General features: G+C 42.7%; 1 protein-coding gene across 1 annotated transcript in view; it reads left to right on the top strand.

Annotated features, from left to right (window-relative positions):
• FBXW12 (F-box and WD repeat domain containing 12) overlaps positions 1 to 16,663 on the top strand; it is a 49,407-nt gene extending 32,744 nt beyond the window's left edge. Inside the window, exons 6-10 of the mRNA XM_030207474.1 lie at positions 1,570 to 1,734; positions 5,414 to 5,624; positions 14,057 to 14,238; positions 15,162 to 15,289; positions 15,610 to 16,663. Coding sequence (XP_030063334.1) covers positions 1,570 to 1,734; positions 5,414 to 5,624; positions 14,057 to 14,238; positions 15,162 to 15,289; positions 15,610 to 15,709 — 786 coding nt within the window. The 3' untranslated portion in view covers positions 15,710 to 16,663. The remainder of the gene's footprint in view (positions 1 to 1,569; positions 1,735 to 5,413; positions 5,625 to 14,056; positions 14,239 to 15,161; positions 15,290 to 15,609) is intronic.
• The last annotated feature ends 2,990 nt before the right edge of the window (positions 16,664 to 19,653 follow it).

Here is a 19,653-nt window from a genome sequence, read left to right as displayed (position 1 = left end):
TGGCACTTAATCGACACCACATAACGATAGGACTGTGTTTTATGCAGTCTGATTGGGCAGCTTAACTTCGACAGTTAAGTGCTGAATTTCGGCATTTAGCCTCATAAGTGCCAACTCCGCCCCTGGATTGCCCACAGAATAGCCGGCTCTGTTAAGTGCCACTGCATATCAGTGAATAGCCCTGCACAAGTGATTTAACCAGCCAGGAGCTCCTAAGCTTTTATTTGAATGTCTGCCAAGAGTGGCCTAGTGGTTAGAGCACTGGTCTTGCAATCCAGAGGTGGCCGGTTCAAATCCCACTGCTGCTCCTTGTGATCTTGGGCAAGTCACTTAACCCTCCATTGCCTCAGGTACAAACTTAGATTGTGAGCCCTCCAGGGACAGGGAAACACCCAGTGTAACTGAATGTAACTCACCTTGAGCTACTACTGAAAAGGGTGTGAGCAAAATCTAAATAAATAAATATATTCCAACTTAAATTTCTCTATTGCAGCTGCTAAAGCTGCCAAATGGATATTAAACAAAAGTGGAGACAGTACAGAAGTCAATGGCTATAACATCTATAGGTCCCCATCCTGTACAGATTAGTAGTAAAGAATTTGCTGAATGTTTAAAGACAGAGCAACAGAGGGTTGTGAAAGTGGACAGCAAGCATTCGACCCTAGACTTAAGGGACCCAAGGCATAATAACAGAGCCTATTTCAAGATGTGACCCAAGAACAAGTAGTTTCAACAATACAAAAACTTTCAAATTCAGCAAGTGCAGTTAAGAACTAAGGAGTTCGCTCTCATGATCTTTTACTGCTGATGTGAAAGCAAAACATTTTTTGGAATTGGTATTTGTGTGCATGTCTTGCTATATATATATATAGAGAGAGAAAGGGAAAGAGAGATGTTTTTTTTTAATTATGAGCATATCATATCTGGCCATTCAAAAATATGGAATATACATATACTTGAAGGACACTCCTTTGAACTCTCTGCATGCTGCCATTAATACATATAAATCTACCGTATTTTTCGGACTATAAGACGCACCGGACCATAAGACGCACCTAGGTTTTAGAGGAGGGAAATAGGAAAAAAAATTTTCCTTTTTCCCTCCTCTAAAACCTAGGTGCTCTGGTGCGTCTTATCCGAATCCCTCCCTCCAAGTTCGGGATCGCCGTCAGGGTTACCTCCTCCCCCCCCCCCCCCCCCCCCGGCCCTGTCACCACCTCTCCCCTTACTCATGCGATCTTCCCTGGTGGTCTAGTGACGTCGGCGCAGGAAAGAGCCCCCTCTTTCCTGCCCAGTGCGCTGCTCTCCATCCTCCTGTATGCAGCCTGACGGTCTCGGCGAGATTCAAAATGGCTGCCGAGACTTCAATTCTCGGCGGCCATTTTGTAATCTCGCCGAGCCAGCCAAATCTACCTTCGGACTATAAGATACACCCCCCATTTTCCTCCCAAATTTGGGGGGAAAAAAGTGCGTCTTATAGTCCGAAAAATACGGTACTTTTTATATGCATAAACTGTGCCTAAAGCTTAAAATCACAGAACTGCTCTCTCTTGTTTCTCTTGCCTCTAGATTGGCACTGCAGGTGGTACCTTATACACCCTTACAATCCCTAACCTGACTGAGATTTCACGCGTGACGGTGTTTACAGAAAATGGCATCGATTTGTTATTTGGTTCACCAGACAAGCAGTGGGTAGTGGCCGGAACTATGGACGGTTCAGAAACATTTCCAAAGGTATGTTGATATATCATCCTAGAAAATCTTTCTTGAATGTAATTTAGGTATCAGAGAGCCCAATGTACCAGTTCCATAACTCTTTTAAATACCTTTTCCCTTAAGTGTAGTCTGGGGTGGGCATGAGGGGCAGTGTCCAACCAAATGTTGGATGTGCTAATGCTGAATTGCTTCCTCTTCCCCTTCCTTACCATTCCCTCACCCTTCCCTCCCCCTTCCAAAGTAGGTAGGCAAACTAGACCAATGCTTTTTCCCCAGCAGCCCGGCGGTACTTCCCACCCCTAGCGTGCCGTCATATCCCGAAGTGGTGAACTGGATTAGGAACTGGTTGACGGACAGACGACAGAGGGTGGTGGTAAATGGAGTTCGCTCGGAGGAGGGAAAGGTGAGTAGTGGAGTGCCTCAGGGATCGGTGCTGGGGCCGATTCTGTTCAATATATTTGTGAGTGACATTGCCGAAGGGTTAGAAGGTAAAGTTTGCCTATTTGCGGATGATACTAAAATTTGCAACAGAGTGGACACCCGGGAGGGAGTGGAAAGCATGAAAAGGGATCTGAGGAAGCTAGAAGAATGGTCTAAGGTTTGGCAATTAAAATTCAATGCGAAGAAATGCAAAGTGATGCATTTAGGGAGTAGAAACCCACGAGAGACTTATGTGTTAGGCGGTGAGAGTCTGATAGGTACTGAGGGGGAGAGGGATCTTGGGGTGATAGTATCCGAGGATCTGAAGGCGACGAAACAGTGTGACAAGGCGGTGGCCGTAGCGAGAAGGTTGCTAGGCTGTATAGAGAGAGGTGTGATCAGCAGAAGAAAGGAAGCGTTGATGCCTCTGTACAAGTCGTTGGTGAGGCCCCACCTGGAGTATTGTGTTCAGTTTTGGAGGCCGTACCTTGCTAAGGATGTTAAAAAAATGGAAGCGGTGCAAAGAAAAGCTATGAGAATGGTATGGGATTTGCGTTCCAAGACGTATGAGCAGAGACTTGCTGACCTGAACATGTATACCCTGGAGGAAAGGAGGAACAGGGGTGATATGATACAGACGTTCAAATACTTGAAAGGTATTAATCCGCAAAAAAAAATTTTCCGGAGATGGGAAGGCAGTAGAACGAGAGGACATGAAATGAGATTGAAGGGGGGCAGACTCAAAAAAGATGTCAGGAAGTATTTTTTCACGGAGAGGGTGGTGGATGCTTGGAATGCCCTCCCGTGGGAGGTGGTGGAGATGAAAACGGTAACGGAATTCAAACATGCATGGGATATGCTTAAAGGAATCCTGTGCAGTAGGAATGGATCCTCAGAAGCTTAGCCGAAATTGGGTGGCGGAGCAGGTGGGGGAAGAGAGGTTGGTGGTTGGGAGGCAAGGATAGTGGAGGGCAGACTTATACGGTCTGTGCCAGAGCCAGTGATGGGAGGCTGGACCGGTGGTTGGGAGGCGGGAAATACTGCTGGGCAGACTTGTACGGTCTGTGCCCTGAAAAAGGCAGGTACAAATCAAGGTAAGGTATAAACATATGAGTTTATCTTGTTGGGCAGACTGGATGGACCATGCAGGTCTTTTTCTGCCGTCATCTACTATGTTACTATGTTATCCGTCACCACAAAAATATATTAATTTTTGTAGCGCCAGAGTGTTCCCGATGGTAATCGGGCAGTGCCGCACGATGCCCAGTTACCACCGGGTTAGCATAGGAGCCCCTACCGCCACCTCAATGAGTAGTGTTAAGGGCTCCTCCCCTCTCCCCCCCCCCCCCCCAAATGGCTGCACGGCAAGTACTTTATTTGCTGCACAGCCATTTCCTGCAGAAAGGGAGACTTCCCTTTTACCACTGTGGTAAAAGGGGGCCTCGGCAAACATGAAAAACACACTCCAATGCCAGCGCAGGCCCCCTTTTACCGCAGCTTGGTAAAAGGGGCCCTAAAATTGGTGCCCAACTTGCATAGTGCATAACTGAAAGTGGACCGTACCTGTGGGCGGAGCATGGGTGTGTCATGGGCATATTACCATGTGATGTGTGCAACTTATAGAATACTGTTAGTTAGTTAGTTGCATGCGTGGCTTAGTTCACAGACACAGCCACTGACTTGGTGCAACTGGTCACACCTAAGTTTCAGTGCACCAAAACTGCAATGGGTTAGGCATGCCTTAACTCAGGCGCCATTTCTAGAATTGCCTGTAAGGGCCAGATTATACATATGGTGCTTAAAAAAAAATCCACCTAAGCATTTTCTAAGCATCACTTAGATTTAGGCGTGGCATATAGAATACGCTGTTGATATCCTAGCGCCTAAAACTAGTGCACACCCATTTACACCAAGGAAAATGTGGCGTAAATCCCGGTGTGTAGATTTAGGCTCAGAGGGCCATGTTCTATAACAGTGCACGTAAATTTTGGAATGCCCACGAAACTCCCATTTCCCTGCCCCTTTTTGCCTATACGCATTCAAATTTAAGCGCTCTGTTACAGAATATGCTTAGCGAGTTGTGTGCGTAAATTCAAATTATTGCCAATTAGTGCACATTATTGCTTGTTAAGTTCTGGTAACAACACTGATTGGCTTGTTAAGCCAGTAATGTTATGTGCGTTGTTATGGAATATAGCTGGATTTCGGCATGGAACACTAGGTGTGCTATATAGAATCCAGGGGTAAGTGTATTTCTCTGTGTTAACTATATAAAAAGATGCTGGTCACACCCCAAGATACCACAAATTATATATATGGCATGTGCCCAATTTGTGCACTCAATTTAATAGAATGAGCCAATTAGTGCCATTAAGTGGGTGCTAACAATTAATTAGTGGTGGTGATTGGCAACAATTTGAATTTACGTGTGCATCTTCCTAGTCGGTATTCGAATAGTTAATGATTACTTACCCTTCCGTAAACTGCTAAAAACTTACCTCTTCAAGCAAGCCTATACAAATGACCTGACTTAAATTAGGAGTCCATCTGCGCTACCTGGATCAGACTATAAGACAGAACCTGGAATATGCTTCCCTACTTAATCCTTTCTAAATTCATCCCTCTTCAAATCCTCACTATACATTCTTCCTTAATTAACAACACACTATCCCAATACACACCCTCCTCCCACTCCCCACCTCTACCACCCTCCTCCCTTTACTCATCTTACTTACTCACATCTAATTGTCCACCTCTTTAGCCACTATATTATAGATGTTATCCATTCTGTGTTACTTTGTAAACCTGTTATACTATGTAAGCCGCATTGAACCTGCTAATAAGTGGGAAAGCGCGGGGTATAAGTGTTACAAATAAATAAAATGGCACACGTAAAATTTTAAGCATGGAAGTACCTAGAATTTGTGCGCAGTGTTACAGCAGATCCGCGCTTAATTTAGGTGCGAGGATTTCAGTTGGTGTAAATTCTTGCAGCCAAAACTGGACAAAGATGCAGGCGCTAATCGCTATTCTGTAAACAGCGCCCAACTCAGAGCGCCATTAATAGAATAGCGGTTAACATTGATTTTTTTTTTGTAGTGCCCGTTTTTATAAAATCTTGCTCATAATGCAGAGAATTTGCAGTTATTGTATTTTAGTTTTGGCATTAATGTAGAGCAACTACAACATTTTAATGCAGCTTTATAAAAAGTGGCTAAAGTATAAAGAGAATTGAAAGTAGAGAAGTTTATGTTTGAATATACATATCTTATGCTAGATATTTTACAGTGATTCCTTAACTAATCCCACGGAAGATGAACCGGCTATATCTAGTTCTTTGCCCATCAATGAATGTGTTGCAGCCTGCTGGCTACCTGCAGAAGCAGCAAGACTAGCAGTGGTTCATACAGACCCTGTCTCGCTTGAAAATCAGATCACCGTCTTCGATCTGACAGCTAAAAAAACGAAGTATAAAGTGGATATTGTGGGTATGTTTGTAAATATACTCTATTTTGAATAGCTGGAGAAAGTCATTACAATTTTATTTTCATGTGACATTACATTATTTGACAAGCAAAGAAGAGTGGAGCAAAAAAAAACCTCTCTCAGATGGTGTTCACAAAAAGATGTTTATTCAAATCCATAAAATAAGCGACCCCACACGAGTCGTGTTTCGGCCAAACCGGCCTGCCTCAGGGGTCTAGGAATCTGTAACAACGTAGTGGACAGCGTTTCAGAGAGATTAACCGCGGATTTTATCCCATCATATCCGCGCGTGATCTTACATACCATATGAGATTGGCTACTATCTTATTGTTCTAGGAAAACACACTGTTGTTACAGATTCCTAGACCCCTGAGGCAGGCCGGTTTGGCTGAAACACAACTCGTGTCGGGTCGATTTGAATAAGCATCTTTTTGTGAACACCATCTGAGAGAGGTTTTTTTTTTTTTTTTGCTTCACTCTTCTTTGCTTGACATTACATTATTTGTCATTTCTATCCCACATGAGCCATAAAGTTCAATGTGGCTTGCAACTATAAATTGGAACTAGGTAAAACACAAGAAAATTTAAAGAAAGTATTAAAAAAAAACACAGTGTCACATTGTTAATCCAAAAAATTTCTGTAATAAGAAACATTTTTAACGCTTTTCGAAACACTTCTTAAGATCCTAAAGACCTGATTTCTAGCGGTAGAGTATTCCACCATTGTGATGCCAAATAAGGAAAGCTGACTGAATGTAAAGATTTATAAATAACTAGTAAAAAATGCCCGTTTCTGAAGGGAAGGAAACAGGCACTAGCAAGGCCATCCCCCACCCTCCCTCGCTGTTCCAGACTCTGCCCTCCCTCCGTTTTCACCCTCCCCGCACCGCATTACGGCCCCCTGTACCCCCCTTCCGCAACCCTGTCGACGCACGCAATGGACCTTGAACAGAAGATCATTAGTACATAAGTACATAAGTAGTGCCATACTGGGATAGACCAAAGGTCCATCTAGCCCAGCATCCTGTCACCGACAGTGGCCAATCCAGGTCAAGGGCACCTGGCACGCTCCCCAAACGTAAAAACATTCCAGACAAGTTATACCTAAAAATGAGGAATTTTTCTAGTCCATTTAATAGCGGTCTATGGACTTGTCCTTTAGGAATCTATCTAACCCCTTTTTAAACTCCGTCAAGCTAACCGCCCGTACCACGTTCTCCGGCAATGAATTCCAGAGTCTAATTACACGTTGGGTGAAGAAAAATTTTCTCCGATTCGTTTTAAATTTACCACACTGTAGCTTCAACTCATGCCCTCTAGTCCTAGTATTTTTGGATAGCGTGAACAGTCGCTTCACATCCACCCGATCCATTCCACTCATTATTTTATACACTTCTATCATATCTCCCCTCAGCCGTCTCTTCTCCAAGCTGAAAAGCCCTAGCCTTCTCAGCCTCTCTTCATAGGAAAGTCGTCCCATCCCCACTATCATTTTCGTCGCCCTTCGCTGTACCTTTTCCAATTCTACTATATCTTTTTTGAGATACGGAGACCAGTACTGAACACAATACTCCAGGTGCGGTCGCACCATGGAGCGATACAACGGCATTATAACATCCGCACACCTGGACTCCATACCCTTCCTAATAACACCCAACATTCTATTCGCTTTCCTAGCCGCAGCAGCACACTGAGCAGAAGGTTTCAGCGTATCATCGACGACGACACCCAGATCCCTTTCTTGATCCGTAACTCCTAACGCGGAACCTTGCAAGACGTAGCTATAATTCGGGTTCCTCTTACCCACATGCATCACTTTGCACTTGTCAACATTGAACTTCATCTGCCACTTGCACGCCCATTCTCCCAGTCTCGCAAGGTCCTCCTGTAATCGTTCACATTCCTCCTGCGACTTGACGACCCTGAATAATTTTGTGTCATCGGCGAATTTAATTACCTCACTAGTTATTCCCATCTCTAGGTCATTTATAAATACATTAAAAAGCAACGGACCCAGCACAGACCCCTGCGGGACCCCACTAACTACCCTCCTCCACTGAGAATACTGGCCACGCAATCCTACTCTCTGCTTCCTATCTTTCAACCAGTTCTTAATCCATAATAATACCCTACCTCCGATTCCATGACTCTGCAATTTCTTCAGGAGTCTTTCGTGCGGCACTTTGTCAAACGCCTTCTGAAAATCCAGATATACAATATCAACCGGCTCCCCATTGTCCACATGTTTGCTTACCCCCTCAAAAAAATGCATTAGATTGGTGAGGCAAGACTTCCCTTCACTAAATCCGTGCTGACTTTGTCTCATCAGTCCATGTTTTTGTATATGCTCTGCAATATTATTCTTAATAATAGCCTCCACCATCTTGCCCGGCACCGACGTCAGACTCACCGGTCTATAATTTCCCGGATCTCCTCTGGAACCTTTCTTAAAAATCGGAGTAACATTGGCTACCCTCCAGTCTTCCGGTATTACACTCGATTTTAGGGACAGATTGCATATTTCTAACAGTAGCTCCGCAAGTTCATTTTTTAGTTCTATTAATACTCTGGGATGAATACCATCAGGTCCCGGTGATTTACTACTCTTCAGCTTGCTGAACTGACCCATTACATCCTCCAAGGTTACAGAGAATTTGTTTAGTTTCTCCGACTCCCCCGCTTCAAATATTCTTTCCGGCACCGGTGTCCCCCCCAAATCCTCCTCGGTGAAGACCGAAGCAAAGAATTCATTTAATTTCTCCGCTACGGCTTTGTCCTCCTTGATCGCCCCTTTAACACCATTTTCGTCCAGCGGCCCAACCGACTCTTTGGCCGGTTTCCTGCTTTTAATGTATCTAAAAAAGTTTTTACTATGTATTGAAGAAGGAACGCCGCGAAGGCCAGCACAGGACTTCGGCTGACGGGGGTTGGGGTCCCCCATCAGCACAGGTACTCCACGGCAGCGGGGGACGGTTTTCGGCGGGAGGGGGAGTTGACAGGGTCGCGGAAGGGGGGTACAGGGGGCCGTAACGCGGGGGGGTGTTGAAATCGGAGGGAGGGCAGAGTGTGGAACTCGGTGGGAGGTGCGTGAGGGGACACGGTGTGTTCATGCTCGTCGGGTGGGGGGGGGCGGGTTGGTGATGCGGCGAGGGGGGGGGTTCTGTGTTGCCCCGCTCCCTGCCACTTGCTCCGAAGTGGCAGGGAGCGACGCACTGAAAGCTGATTCCCATGCAGGAGTAGGCCTCCTCCCCTTGCTTTAGAATCAGCTGTCACTGACGTCAGTGCATGCCTACCTAGCAGACCACCTCTGAGGGAGGCACGGTCCCAGGCAGATTAGAACGTTGGAGGTGAGAATTATTATATAGGATATTCCTACAGCTGGGAAAAGAAAGAGTTAAGCAATTCCTAGACTGAGAATTACTATTCCTGTCTGACAACTGGATAAGTCCTTGTGTGTAACTAGGTGTAATTCCATATATAATTTGAAAGATAAACGTGCACAGCTTAAAAAATGATCGAGCCTCCACAGGTACCAGTAATGGAGATGCCTTTTCAAACTTTGGTACTCTGCAAATCAGGTGGGTGGCAATGTTCTGAACCGTGGTTTAGTCAGCAATGATTTTTTACAACCAATATATACAATATTACAATAATCTAAGTTGGTAAGTACCAAAGATTGTACCAATAGATGATAGGCTTCTGAAGAAAAACAATTTCTCTCCCGTTGCAGCTTCCATAGCATTCTAAATGCTTTGGATACCTGCGTTTCTATTGTCAGATAGTTATCCAGTACAACATTAGGTTCTTTGCTTACTTTTTTATGTCAAATATTTAGTCAGTAGAAATACAAATGCAACAATATGGACATTTTCAACATAAGACCCCCCCTCCCCCCCACTCACACACACAATTATAAATCCAAATAGTCCCAAAGAAACAAGTGAAAAGGAACATTATCAACTATATTTAAAAAAGCTGAATGAACTCTGGGTGCATGTAGGGAGTCCAAATAGTTACAACAAGAAAATCGTTTCTTGTTTTTCACACCATCTTTCGGAATCAAAAAATAGTGGAGAAAGCTCCCCGATTGGCCATCAAATATTTAATGTGCTTTAAGCACCAGAAGGACAAGTCAAATGTATCAGCTATGTGCTAAGGCCCTGCAGGCTTCAAACTCGGGGCTCTTAGCAGTCCTTTCTGTGTGATCTGCACAGCCTGCTGTTATTTGTAATTGTCTTTTATACCCAACTCCAAGTATTTCTGGACAATATTCTTACATAGATTTCAAAGGGATATGAGTAATGGATCTGTCAGATAACCATGTCACCACCATTCAGGCTATATATATGAGCCAGGCATTTTTTTCTTATGGTGGGCATGTATTCCTCATTGACCCATACTTTTTAATATTTAAACTTTCACCCATCATTTTAAATCTTAAATGTTCTATCTTGTAAAAAATACACTTAGCTTATGTGAATCTTCCGTTCTTTTTTTCTTTTTTGTTTATCTCTTATATAAATTAAATTCGGAGACGTTCATTAATCCGACATGTTTCGCACATACTGCTGTGTCAAGGTACATCTCCGTTTTTCCCAACAGCAATGCAGTTTACAGCAGGTACCAACCACTCCCTATCCCTATTGTCTATGAAGAACCCCCTCCATTAAATATAATATTGATACTGGGATTAGTTACTTGTAATTGAGCATTTTCCACTGTCAGCCTGTTTTGCTGGAATTCCCTTTAGATCAGTGCTTCCCAAACCTGTCCTAGGGGAAGCACCTCAGCCAGTCAGATTTTCAGGATACCCACTGTGAATATTCATGAGTTTGATTTGCATGCAAGGGAGGCAGTGCATGCAAATGAATATTTATTGCAGATATCCTGAAAACCTGACTGGTTGGTCCTCGAGGACAGGTTTGGGAACCACTGCTTTAGATATTCATCTGGAATGGGATTTCCTCATATTTTGTAAAAGTAAAGACTCATTTGTTTTATTTAGAGTGCCTGGATTCATTTTGGCACCCTTTCATTAAAGACTAGCACGCACTAACAAACATTAGTGGAGGAGTGGCCTAGTGGTTAGAGCACTGGTCTTGCAATCCAGAGGTGGCCAGTTCAAATCCCACTACTGCTCCTTGTGATCTTGGGCAAGTCATCTAACCCTCCATTGCCTCAGGTACAAACTTAGATTGTGAGCTCTCCTGGGACAGAGAAATATCCAGAGTACCTGAATGCAACTCACTCACCTTGAGCTACTACTGAAAAAGGTGTGAGCAAAATCTAAATATATTTGTCTGTGTTTATTTGTATTTTTAATTATGCATATGTATGTTTTGTTCTTACCTCTTGTGTGCAAATACGTTTTTTGATTAGTGGGACATAAAACTGAATACAAGTACAATTATCTGATAAATCTCCCTCCCCTCTGAAGAGATACAAGGATAGTTAAAGATGAAATTTAACTTTATATATATATATATATATATATATATATATATATATATATATATAATATACATATCTCAACATTAGGTATGACATTAGTATGTTTGCTCATCATATTTAATAAACTATACTGCCACCTTGTAGTCACTGCTGGTACTGCGGTCTGTCACAATTCCTAAACAGACACAAAAGTATCAAGCCTGTTCATATGGCCAAGTGGTGCCTTGAAAAGTCCAAGGGAGGAAGCCCTCCGATAGCATGGACTGCTCATCACAGCCCTCTTCAATAACATGTGTCATGCCCTGTAAATAAGATCTCACCTTTATTGCCCTGGGTTTCAAAATTAACTCCAGAAACCTGGGCAGCTTTAAAATATAGTATAGTTATGGATATTAGCATACAGGATCGAATTTGAGAAAACTAAAAAATAATTTTGTCCCTTATTTTAAGAAACGTAGGGGTCCTTTATCACACTAAAATATGGGCTTAGCGCACTTTAACACGGTACTTTCCTACACACTAAGGGCTAGATTCTGTATTTGGCACCTGAAAACTCCATGCAGTAAAAAAATACGCCTACATTTTATAGAATAGGCTTAAATTTCCATATGGTATTTACAATACGCTGAGTGCGTCTCCACATGTCCAAATTTTGGCCACGTATATTTAGGCCACGTTTTACGGTGCAAATCCTGACGCGCCTGTATTAGGCGCAGACCCCCAGATTCTATATAGTGCACCTAGAGATCCATGCCAAAATTGGCACAGATTCTGTAACCATGCACGTAACTTAACAAGCTAATGAGTACTGATAATAGCACTTAACAAGCAATAATGATCACTAAGTGGCACTGAGTAGAATTTTGGCGCACAAGAGGCTAAGTGTATTTCTGTAACGATGTACGCCGAACTTCTAACGCGCACAGGCAAAAAATGGTGTGATTATGGGCAGAGAAATGGGCATTTCATGGGAGTTCCAAAATGTGTGCGCCTAGTTATAGAATATGGCCCAGTGCACCTAAATCTACGTGCTGGAATTTACGTCTCATTTTCATTGGTGTAAAAGGATGCACGACGATTTAGGCACTGAAATATCAACTAAGCGTTTTTTATAATTGGCATCTAAATCTAGGCCCCGCTTATAGAATACGCTTAGTCAGCACTGATTTCAGCGCCAATTTTTTTATGCGCCAAATATAGAATCTCCCCCAGAGTGTATTCTATAATAATGCACATAGATTTTAGAAATGCCCATTCCATGCCCATAACCACGCCCCCTTTTCAATTGTGCAACTTGGAATTTATGTGCACCACATTACAGAATACGCTCAGCGAGTTGTGCACTTAAATCATAATTAATGCCAATTAGTGCTAATTGCTTATCAATTGACAGCACTGATTAGCTAGTTAACTAATTAAGTTACGTGCATTGTTATAGAATACGCTTCGATGTCCACGTGGAAATTAAGGCACGATATATAGAATTTGGGGGTAAGCCCATGTTTAAGGCAAAGGTATTTTAAGGATTTTTTTTTGCAGGCCCTGCACTAATGTTTCCATTAGCACACAGGACTTGCAAAAAAATTAACATGAAAGCACTTACCACCTCCTATTTAGGAAGCATTAGGTGCTCCCGTGTTAACCCTGCATTTTCAGTTAGCACACGCTAATGTGAACATGCTAGCTGGATAATGCTTCTATGCCCATTCCCCACCTATGACACACCCTCTCCTCAAAATATTTCAAAAAAATAATGCACAATTAACATATGCTGATAGGGTTGGTAAGCACAGGACTCAGGCTGCAACTATTGTGGGTACTACCCCTTTGGGGGCAGAATGCCACTTTTGTACGCTTACTGGAATGCCATTTAAGCAGGCACATAAAAATATTTAGATTACCCATTAAGAGTCATTTTAGCATGTCTTTAAAAGGTCCTTTTACCAAGCTGCGGGGAAAAAGGGCCCTGCGCTAGAAGCAGGGCCCTTTTTACCGTAGCGGGTAAAAAAAGCCCCCAGCATACATGGCCATACGGTAAGAGAACTGTTACCTCAAGACCATGCAGCAGAGAGCCCTTACTGCCACCCATTGAGGTGGCGATAAGGGCTCCCACACTAACCCAGTGGTAACCAGGCAGCACGTGGCGATGCCTGATCACCACCGGGTTATCGCCGCATAAGCCATTTCCGGGGGTTTTCTTTTTCCCCTAGAAATGGCGCACGCTTGGGGTGGGACTACCGCCGGTGTCCGCGTTGGGCCGGCAGTAGTCCCGGAAGAGCGAGCGGTAAGCCCGTGTTGGGCTTTCCGCCACTCTGTACAAGGGCCCCTTAGTGCTTAGGCTCCCACTGTTTGAAGCCACAGCACATGTACATGGCAGCAGCCTGGCTTCTCATCAGTACTGTGTGACGTACTAGGTTAGTATCAAAACATTTTGACAAACAGTCACAATCAATCTCCAACAAAATCATTGTGCTCGATTTTTAACAATCACGGTATCACTGCAAATGCGGTGCCCAAATGGATTAGTTCTGTTATAAGATCAAATTTAAGGTTGTCTGTCACAAATGTTTTTAAAACAAAAATTCTGAACACATCCATATAGCAAGACTTTTGCTCCAATGATATCAAACGGAATATTGCATTTAGCTTATCTTCTTTTTACATTATGCAAAATACAGCTTTTTTGTCATAATGTAGAATTTGAAAGTGTTAATTGTTGATTTTTTATTTCTGTGACAAAAATTTACATTATGCAAAATACAGCTTTTTTGTCATAATGTAGAATTTGAAAGTGTTAATTGTTGATTTTTTATTTCTGTGACAAAAATTTAGGATTCATATTTATTTAAAAATGTCTGTATTCTGCTTTGTAGCTGCAGCAGTGGAATCTTTCTTCTGTTAAAATCCTTTTATGTGAGTTGAGTGTAGGTGCAGTAACAGAAGGCACCAAATGATTTTAAGTGAAACTTTTTTTTTTTTTAAGTTGGACAAGTTGCAAGCTTTCAACTACCAGATAGAAGATGGGACAGAAATCTTCTTGTGAAGGGTCATGGAGCAGAAACAATTCTGATCGTTCACGGAGAAGAACTGAAAGTATATTCCATATCTGGAGTTCTGTTACAGTCCTTCCATGACCACCAGGGAGCTATTACATCAATAAGCATAGTATGTATGTTTCTTGGACATTTAACAAATATTCACTAATAAAGAGGATGAGTCTCTCATCACAGGCATAAAAAACCTTTTCAAGTCAATTGTTAAAATCAATTTGCATACAATTTCTGGATCAATATTTAAACATAACAAAAAACAAGAAAGAGTCATAAAGACTAACTTTAAAAAAGAGTGCTTTTCCACTTCTGTAAATCACACCGACTGTGGCCAAAGTTTCGCTGCAGAGCTTTTTCAATGCATGACCACACTTCAGTGTTTCTCAAGCACAACCGTTTTCCATGTCACTTGAATGGTCGCCGTAGAGCTGTTTCAAGGCATGACCACACTTAAGCGTTTCTCAAGCACAGCCGTTTTCCACGTTAGTAGGATGGTCACCGTAGAACTGTTTCAAGGCATGACCACACTTAAGCGTTTCTCAAGCACAGCCGTTTTCCATGTCACTTGGATCCCTCAGCTTGAGAAATGCTGAAGTGTGGTCATGCCTTGAAACAGCTCTACAGTGAAACTTTGGCCACAGTCACTGTGATTTATAGACGTGCTAAAGCACTCCTTTTTTTGAAAGTTAAGGGTTTTTTTTTTACTCTTTCTTTTGTCCCGTTTAAATATTGATCAAGAAATTGTATTCAAAAGGAGTTTTAACAATTGAATTGAAAGGGTGATAGATTACCCTAGTAAAGTATTTTTCACCTTGTAAGCTTGTGCAACAGGTGAAGGTGGGGATACTGAGGTTTTTTTTCCCTTTCAGGTATCTTTGTATTACATGAGCATTGTTTGGAAAGTACTTTTGGCTTAGTATATGGAAGAGTATTTTGAGAATCGGTGTTTCCTGGACATGACATTCTGCTGCCCAATTTATTCCTCCTAGATTTTGCACCCTGCACGCTTTTTAAACAAAATGTACCTTTCATTTCAAGGATGCGTTTCGTGTTGTGACCTCATCTGAGGATATATCTCTCCGTGTCTACACATGGCAAAATGAAAATAAGATACGCTCACTGAAAAGCTGCTACCACTTGCTAGGAGGTTCTCGCACATTTTCAAGGTAACACCTGGAATTAGTTTTTGAAAATTGGTGAGGAAATTTGCTCTGTCCTATAAGCAAGAATTTGAATAGTGCACAGCAGTCAATGAAAGTCTTCTCTCGATATATGTTAAGGTTGTATGTATGCTGCCTATTTCATAGAAATATAATGAAAATCATCTTTTAGAAGTGAATGGTATGTTTCCATAATAGACCATGAAATAGAATCATGTTAAATGCAAGAAAGAGCTGAATTACAACTGCAACAAATTACCACTTTATACGTTTACAGAGATAGATACTAATTTAAGTTTCATTATAACAATTTCTTTTGTCAACAGGGGTATTACAGCAGTAACATGTGACCATGTAAGCATTGCAGCTTCAGTGGATGCTGCTGATGGAGAAGGAGTTTTGCGAGCCTATTCCTTTAATCTGTGAATCTTCAGAAATGCACAGACTGCAAGATGACAACTGCATGCTCACAACCATTGTCATTGTTTACATATAGAGTTAAAAGTTCATAATCTTCTACAAGGTGTACAAAAAATTGTCACACAGGAACTATGAATAGGTCATTTCTAAGGTTAACATGTGGTTCAACCTAGCTTATTTCAGTCAAACATTTGTATACAAAGATACCAAGGTATGCCTTGCTTCATATAAAGTAGAATTTTTGTGTGAGGGGATGGATATATATTTTTACAGTTCTTCCCACCTCTGCTTCCTTATGGAGCACACAAGGTCTTCCCCTGTCTAGCGTTAGCTCCTTTCTAAATACCTCATCTTTGGGTAGAGATCTCAGTAAGATCATCCAGATCCTTTCTTCCCTCCATCAAGAACCTTATCTTCCAGATTGCCTGATCAATTACTCCACTAGGGGATGCTTTTACAGAGGTGCATGCAACGCATGTGAAATCGGCATTAACGCCCAGCTAGTACATGCGCCAGGCAGTAATTCAGAGTTTGGCACATTCTGAAAACCCACGGTACAAAAATTTCTACCGCAGGGGTAATGATTGAGCCCTTACTGCTAAGTCAATGAGTGGTGTTAAGGGGTCAGGCCGTAAATAGACACGCGTTGGTTTTAGTTTTGATGCGCATCCATTTCCCGGCCTAAAACAAACAAACAAAAAAAAACTTTTTACAGATGCGGTGAAGAAATGGTCGAGTGCATGTCCAATACACGCATCTACACTACTGCAGGCCAATTTTTGGCACACCTTTGTAAAAGGACCCCTTTATGCTAAATCCATTGGATTCTATATAGTGTGACCGAAATTGCATTCATGCACACAGCTTGCTAGGCGCATTCTGTAAAGCGGTGCACGTAAATTCTAATGCGTGCTGCCAAAAAGGGAGCATGGAATGGGCAGGCTGCGGGCATTCTGAAAATCTACACGCAGGGTTACAGAATACACCTGCTCCACACCTAACTTAGGTGCCAGTATTTACGTGAAAAATGGATGTGCCTAGAGTTAGGCGCCGGCATTGCCACAAGGCATATTCTATAAACCCACTAGGCATATTCTTTAAACCGCACCTAAATCTAGACATGGCTTACAGAATATGCCTAGGCAAAAATATTTTGGCATTGATTTTTCAGGTGCCATGTATAGAATCTAGTCCCATGTGTCTTTTTCTGTCATCTTTTATGCTACCCATGTCATCATTTTAAAAATATTTAGAGAAATTACCTCTTTTGGCAGTGCAAAAAAAGGTTTCATTGGGAGGTATTGTGAAGGCCTTAAGTAGCTAAGGGGTGTTGGCCTTTTTAATCATAAGGTGGATAAATGGAGAGAGAAATTTAGGGCACATATTGAGTGATGTTGTGGAAGTGTCTTTGCCTGTGCTTCAAAGAGTGAGCTTGCTGGATCTGATGGAGGACTTGCATGGAAGTACGCAAGTCTCTGCGTTATTCGTTCATAAGACCTGTTTAATGACCAAATGTTCTATATTATTGCAGTGGATAGAACCTCAGTGAGCAACCTCAGTGAGGGCCACGACTTTCGGGTTTTCAGAGATTTGCACAATGAATACGCATGAGATCTATTTGCATACAATGGAAACAGTACATGCAAATCAATCTCGTATATATTCATTGTGGAAATCTTGAAAAGTAGTGGGTTGAACGACTGTAGTTGCCCACCCCAGGGATAGAAGAACACCCTCCAACATTGATGTTATGGCAGAATCAAGTGCATGAACTGCTTCGAACGAAGCGAATGTTACGATCTAAGAAGTTTGGTTTTTTTTTTCAAAGCGTGGACCCCCTTTTTAGAGACATTGACCATGGGAGTTCATACAGCTTTGATAAACTTAGAAATTTAAAAATGCACTAATTGCACTAATGGGTGGAGGGAAGGAGAGGGGGACATGGGTTGGGTATTGGAAGGGGAGAGGATTTCTGTATATAATAATATTGATGTTTGCCGATAGGAATGTAGTTATCTTTGCTACTATGTTCAGTGCAATTTTTGAGCAACGATTTGGAATGCAGAATTGTTAACTTGCTCAGTATTTCAATAAAAAGATGTTTTCCATAAAATAATTTGTTTAGAAGAGGGCACACACTTATTTACATATATGATGCACTGAACCTGCATTACATAGTAGATGATGACAGCAGAAAAAGACCTGCACGGTCCATCCAGTCTGCCCAACAAGATAAACTCATATGTGCCACTTTTTGTGTATACCTTACTTTGATTTGTGCCTGTCTTTTTCAGGGCACAGACTGTATAAGTCTGCCCAGCACTATCCCCGCCTCCCAACCACCAGCTCCACCTCCCACCACCAGCTCTGGCACAGACCGTATAAGTCTGCCCAGCACTATCCCCGCCTCCCATCACCAGCTCTGGCACAGACCGTATAAGTCTGCCCAGCGCTATCCCCGCCTCCCAACCACCAGCTCTGCCACCCAATCTCGGCTAAGCTCCTGAGGATCCGTTCCTTCTGAACAGGATTATTTTATGTTTATCCCACGCATGTTATCTCCACCACCTCCCGCGGGAGGTCTCAGTTATTTAATACTCCTGTAGTGACATAGTTTTTGGGTAATACATTGGTCTGGTGACTGCAGGAGGTATATCTGCAATGCCAGGAAGGAAAAAAAAAATAGAAAACCAAAACAGGTTTGGCTAGTGATGTGCAAAAGTTCATAGCCTATCTAACAAAATCAAAGACCTAGATGCCACCATCGTGAAAGAGGACATGTATGCGGTCTCAGTCACTGTATCAAGACCATATTGCAATATATTCATGTGTTTTTGAATTTCACCACCTTCATCATGGGAGTATGCCAGGCATCCACCACCCTCTCCTGCTTTTACATTCACAGCAGTTGGAGAGGGTGATAAATCCACTACATTGATGGCGCAATTGAAAGGCCGTGTGGATTTGATGGAATACATGTAAGAACACTGAAGAAGCTGAGTCCCTTGTATTAAAACCATGGTAAAATTTGCAGTTAACACAGGATTTTACCACAGGGTAACTACAAATTTAACATGGCACCTATTTGGGGCATTCCCACTATTTTTTATTGCAGTCGTTGGTTAACATTCAGATTAATAATGCACGGTTCCTGCTGCCAATTAACACAGAAGCGCTTAGCACATTCTATTTAGAAGGCGGTAAGTGGTCCCGTATTAACTTTGTATAAATGCAAGACTAACTGCAAAATACCTTCTACCAGGGGAGTAGCCAGACCTCGCGGTGGGAAGGGCCAGAGCCCGAGGTTGGGTGGGGGGCACATTTTGATCAGCCACCCCCCCCTTCCCACCCACTTCCAGTGCAAATACCTTGGCTGGCGGGGGCCCCCAACCCCCGCCAGCTGAAGTGTTGTCCAGTGCCGGTCTCCGGTGCCACCATATTGCCTGCCCTGCTCTGTCATCCCCTTACGTCCTGCGTGCGCCTTTTAGTAAAACTGAGCATGCTCAATTTCACTAAAAGCAGGCGCCGGAGACCAGCACTGGACAACACTTCAGCTGGCGGAGGTGGGGACCCCTGCCAGCAAAACCAGGGCCACACAGGAAATTTAGGGGAGCCCAGGCCCCCGTAGCCCCGCCACTGCCCTCTACACCTACTCTCTGCCCATGCCACTTCACCTGACACTAAAAGCACTTACCCCCAAATTCTATATATTGCGTCTAGTGTTCCGACTAAGCATATTCTATAACAATGCGCGTAACTTATTGGCTTAGCAAGCTAATCAGCATTGATCAAGCAATAACAATAATTAGAATTTACATGCACAACTCGCTATGTGTACTCTGTAACGCAGCACGCTTAAATTCTAATGCGTGCAGTCAAAAATGGGCACGGTTATGGACAGGAAAATCAGCATTTTGTGGGTGTTCCAAAATTTACACGCACTGCTATAG

The sequence above is a fragment of the Microcaecilia unicolor genome, chromosome 6, assembly GCF_901765095.1.
Source record: "Microcaecilia unicolor chromosome 6, aMicUni1.1, whole genome shotgun sequence".
NCBI classification, from domain to species: domain Eukaryota; kingdom Metazoa; phylum Chordata; class Amphibia; order Gymnophiona; family Siphonopidae; genus Microcaecilia; species Microcaecilia unicolor.
The sequence above is the reverse complement of the archived record's forward strand: the minus strand, read 5'-3'. Positions and strand labels throughout refer to the sequence as shown.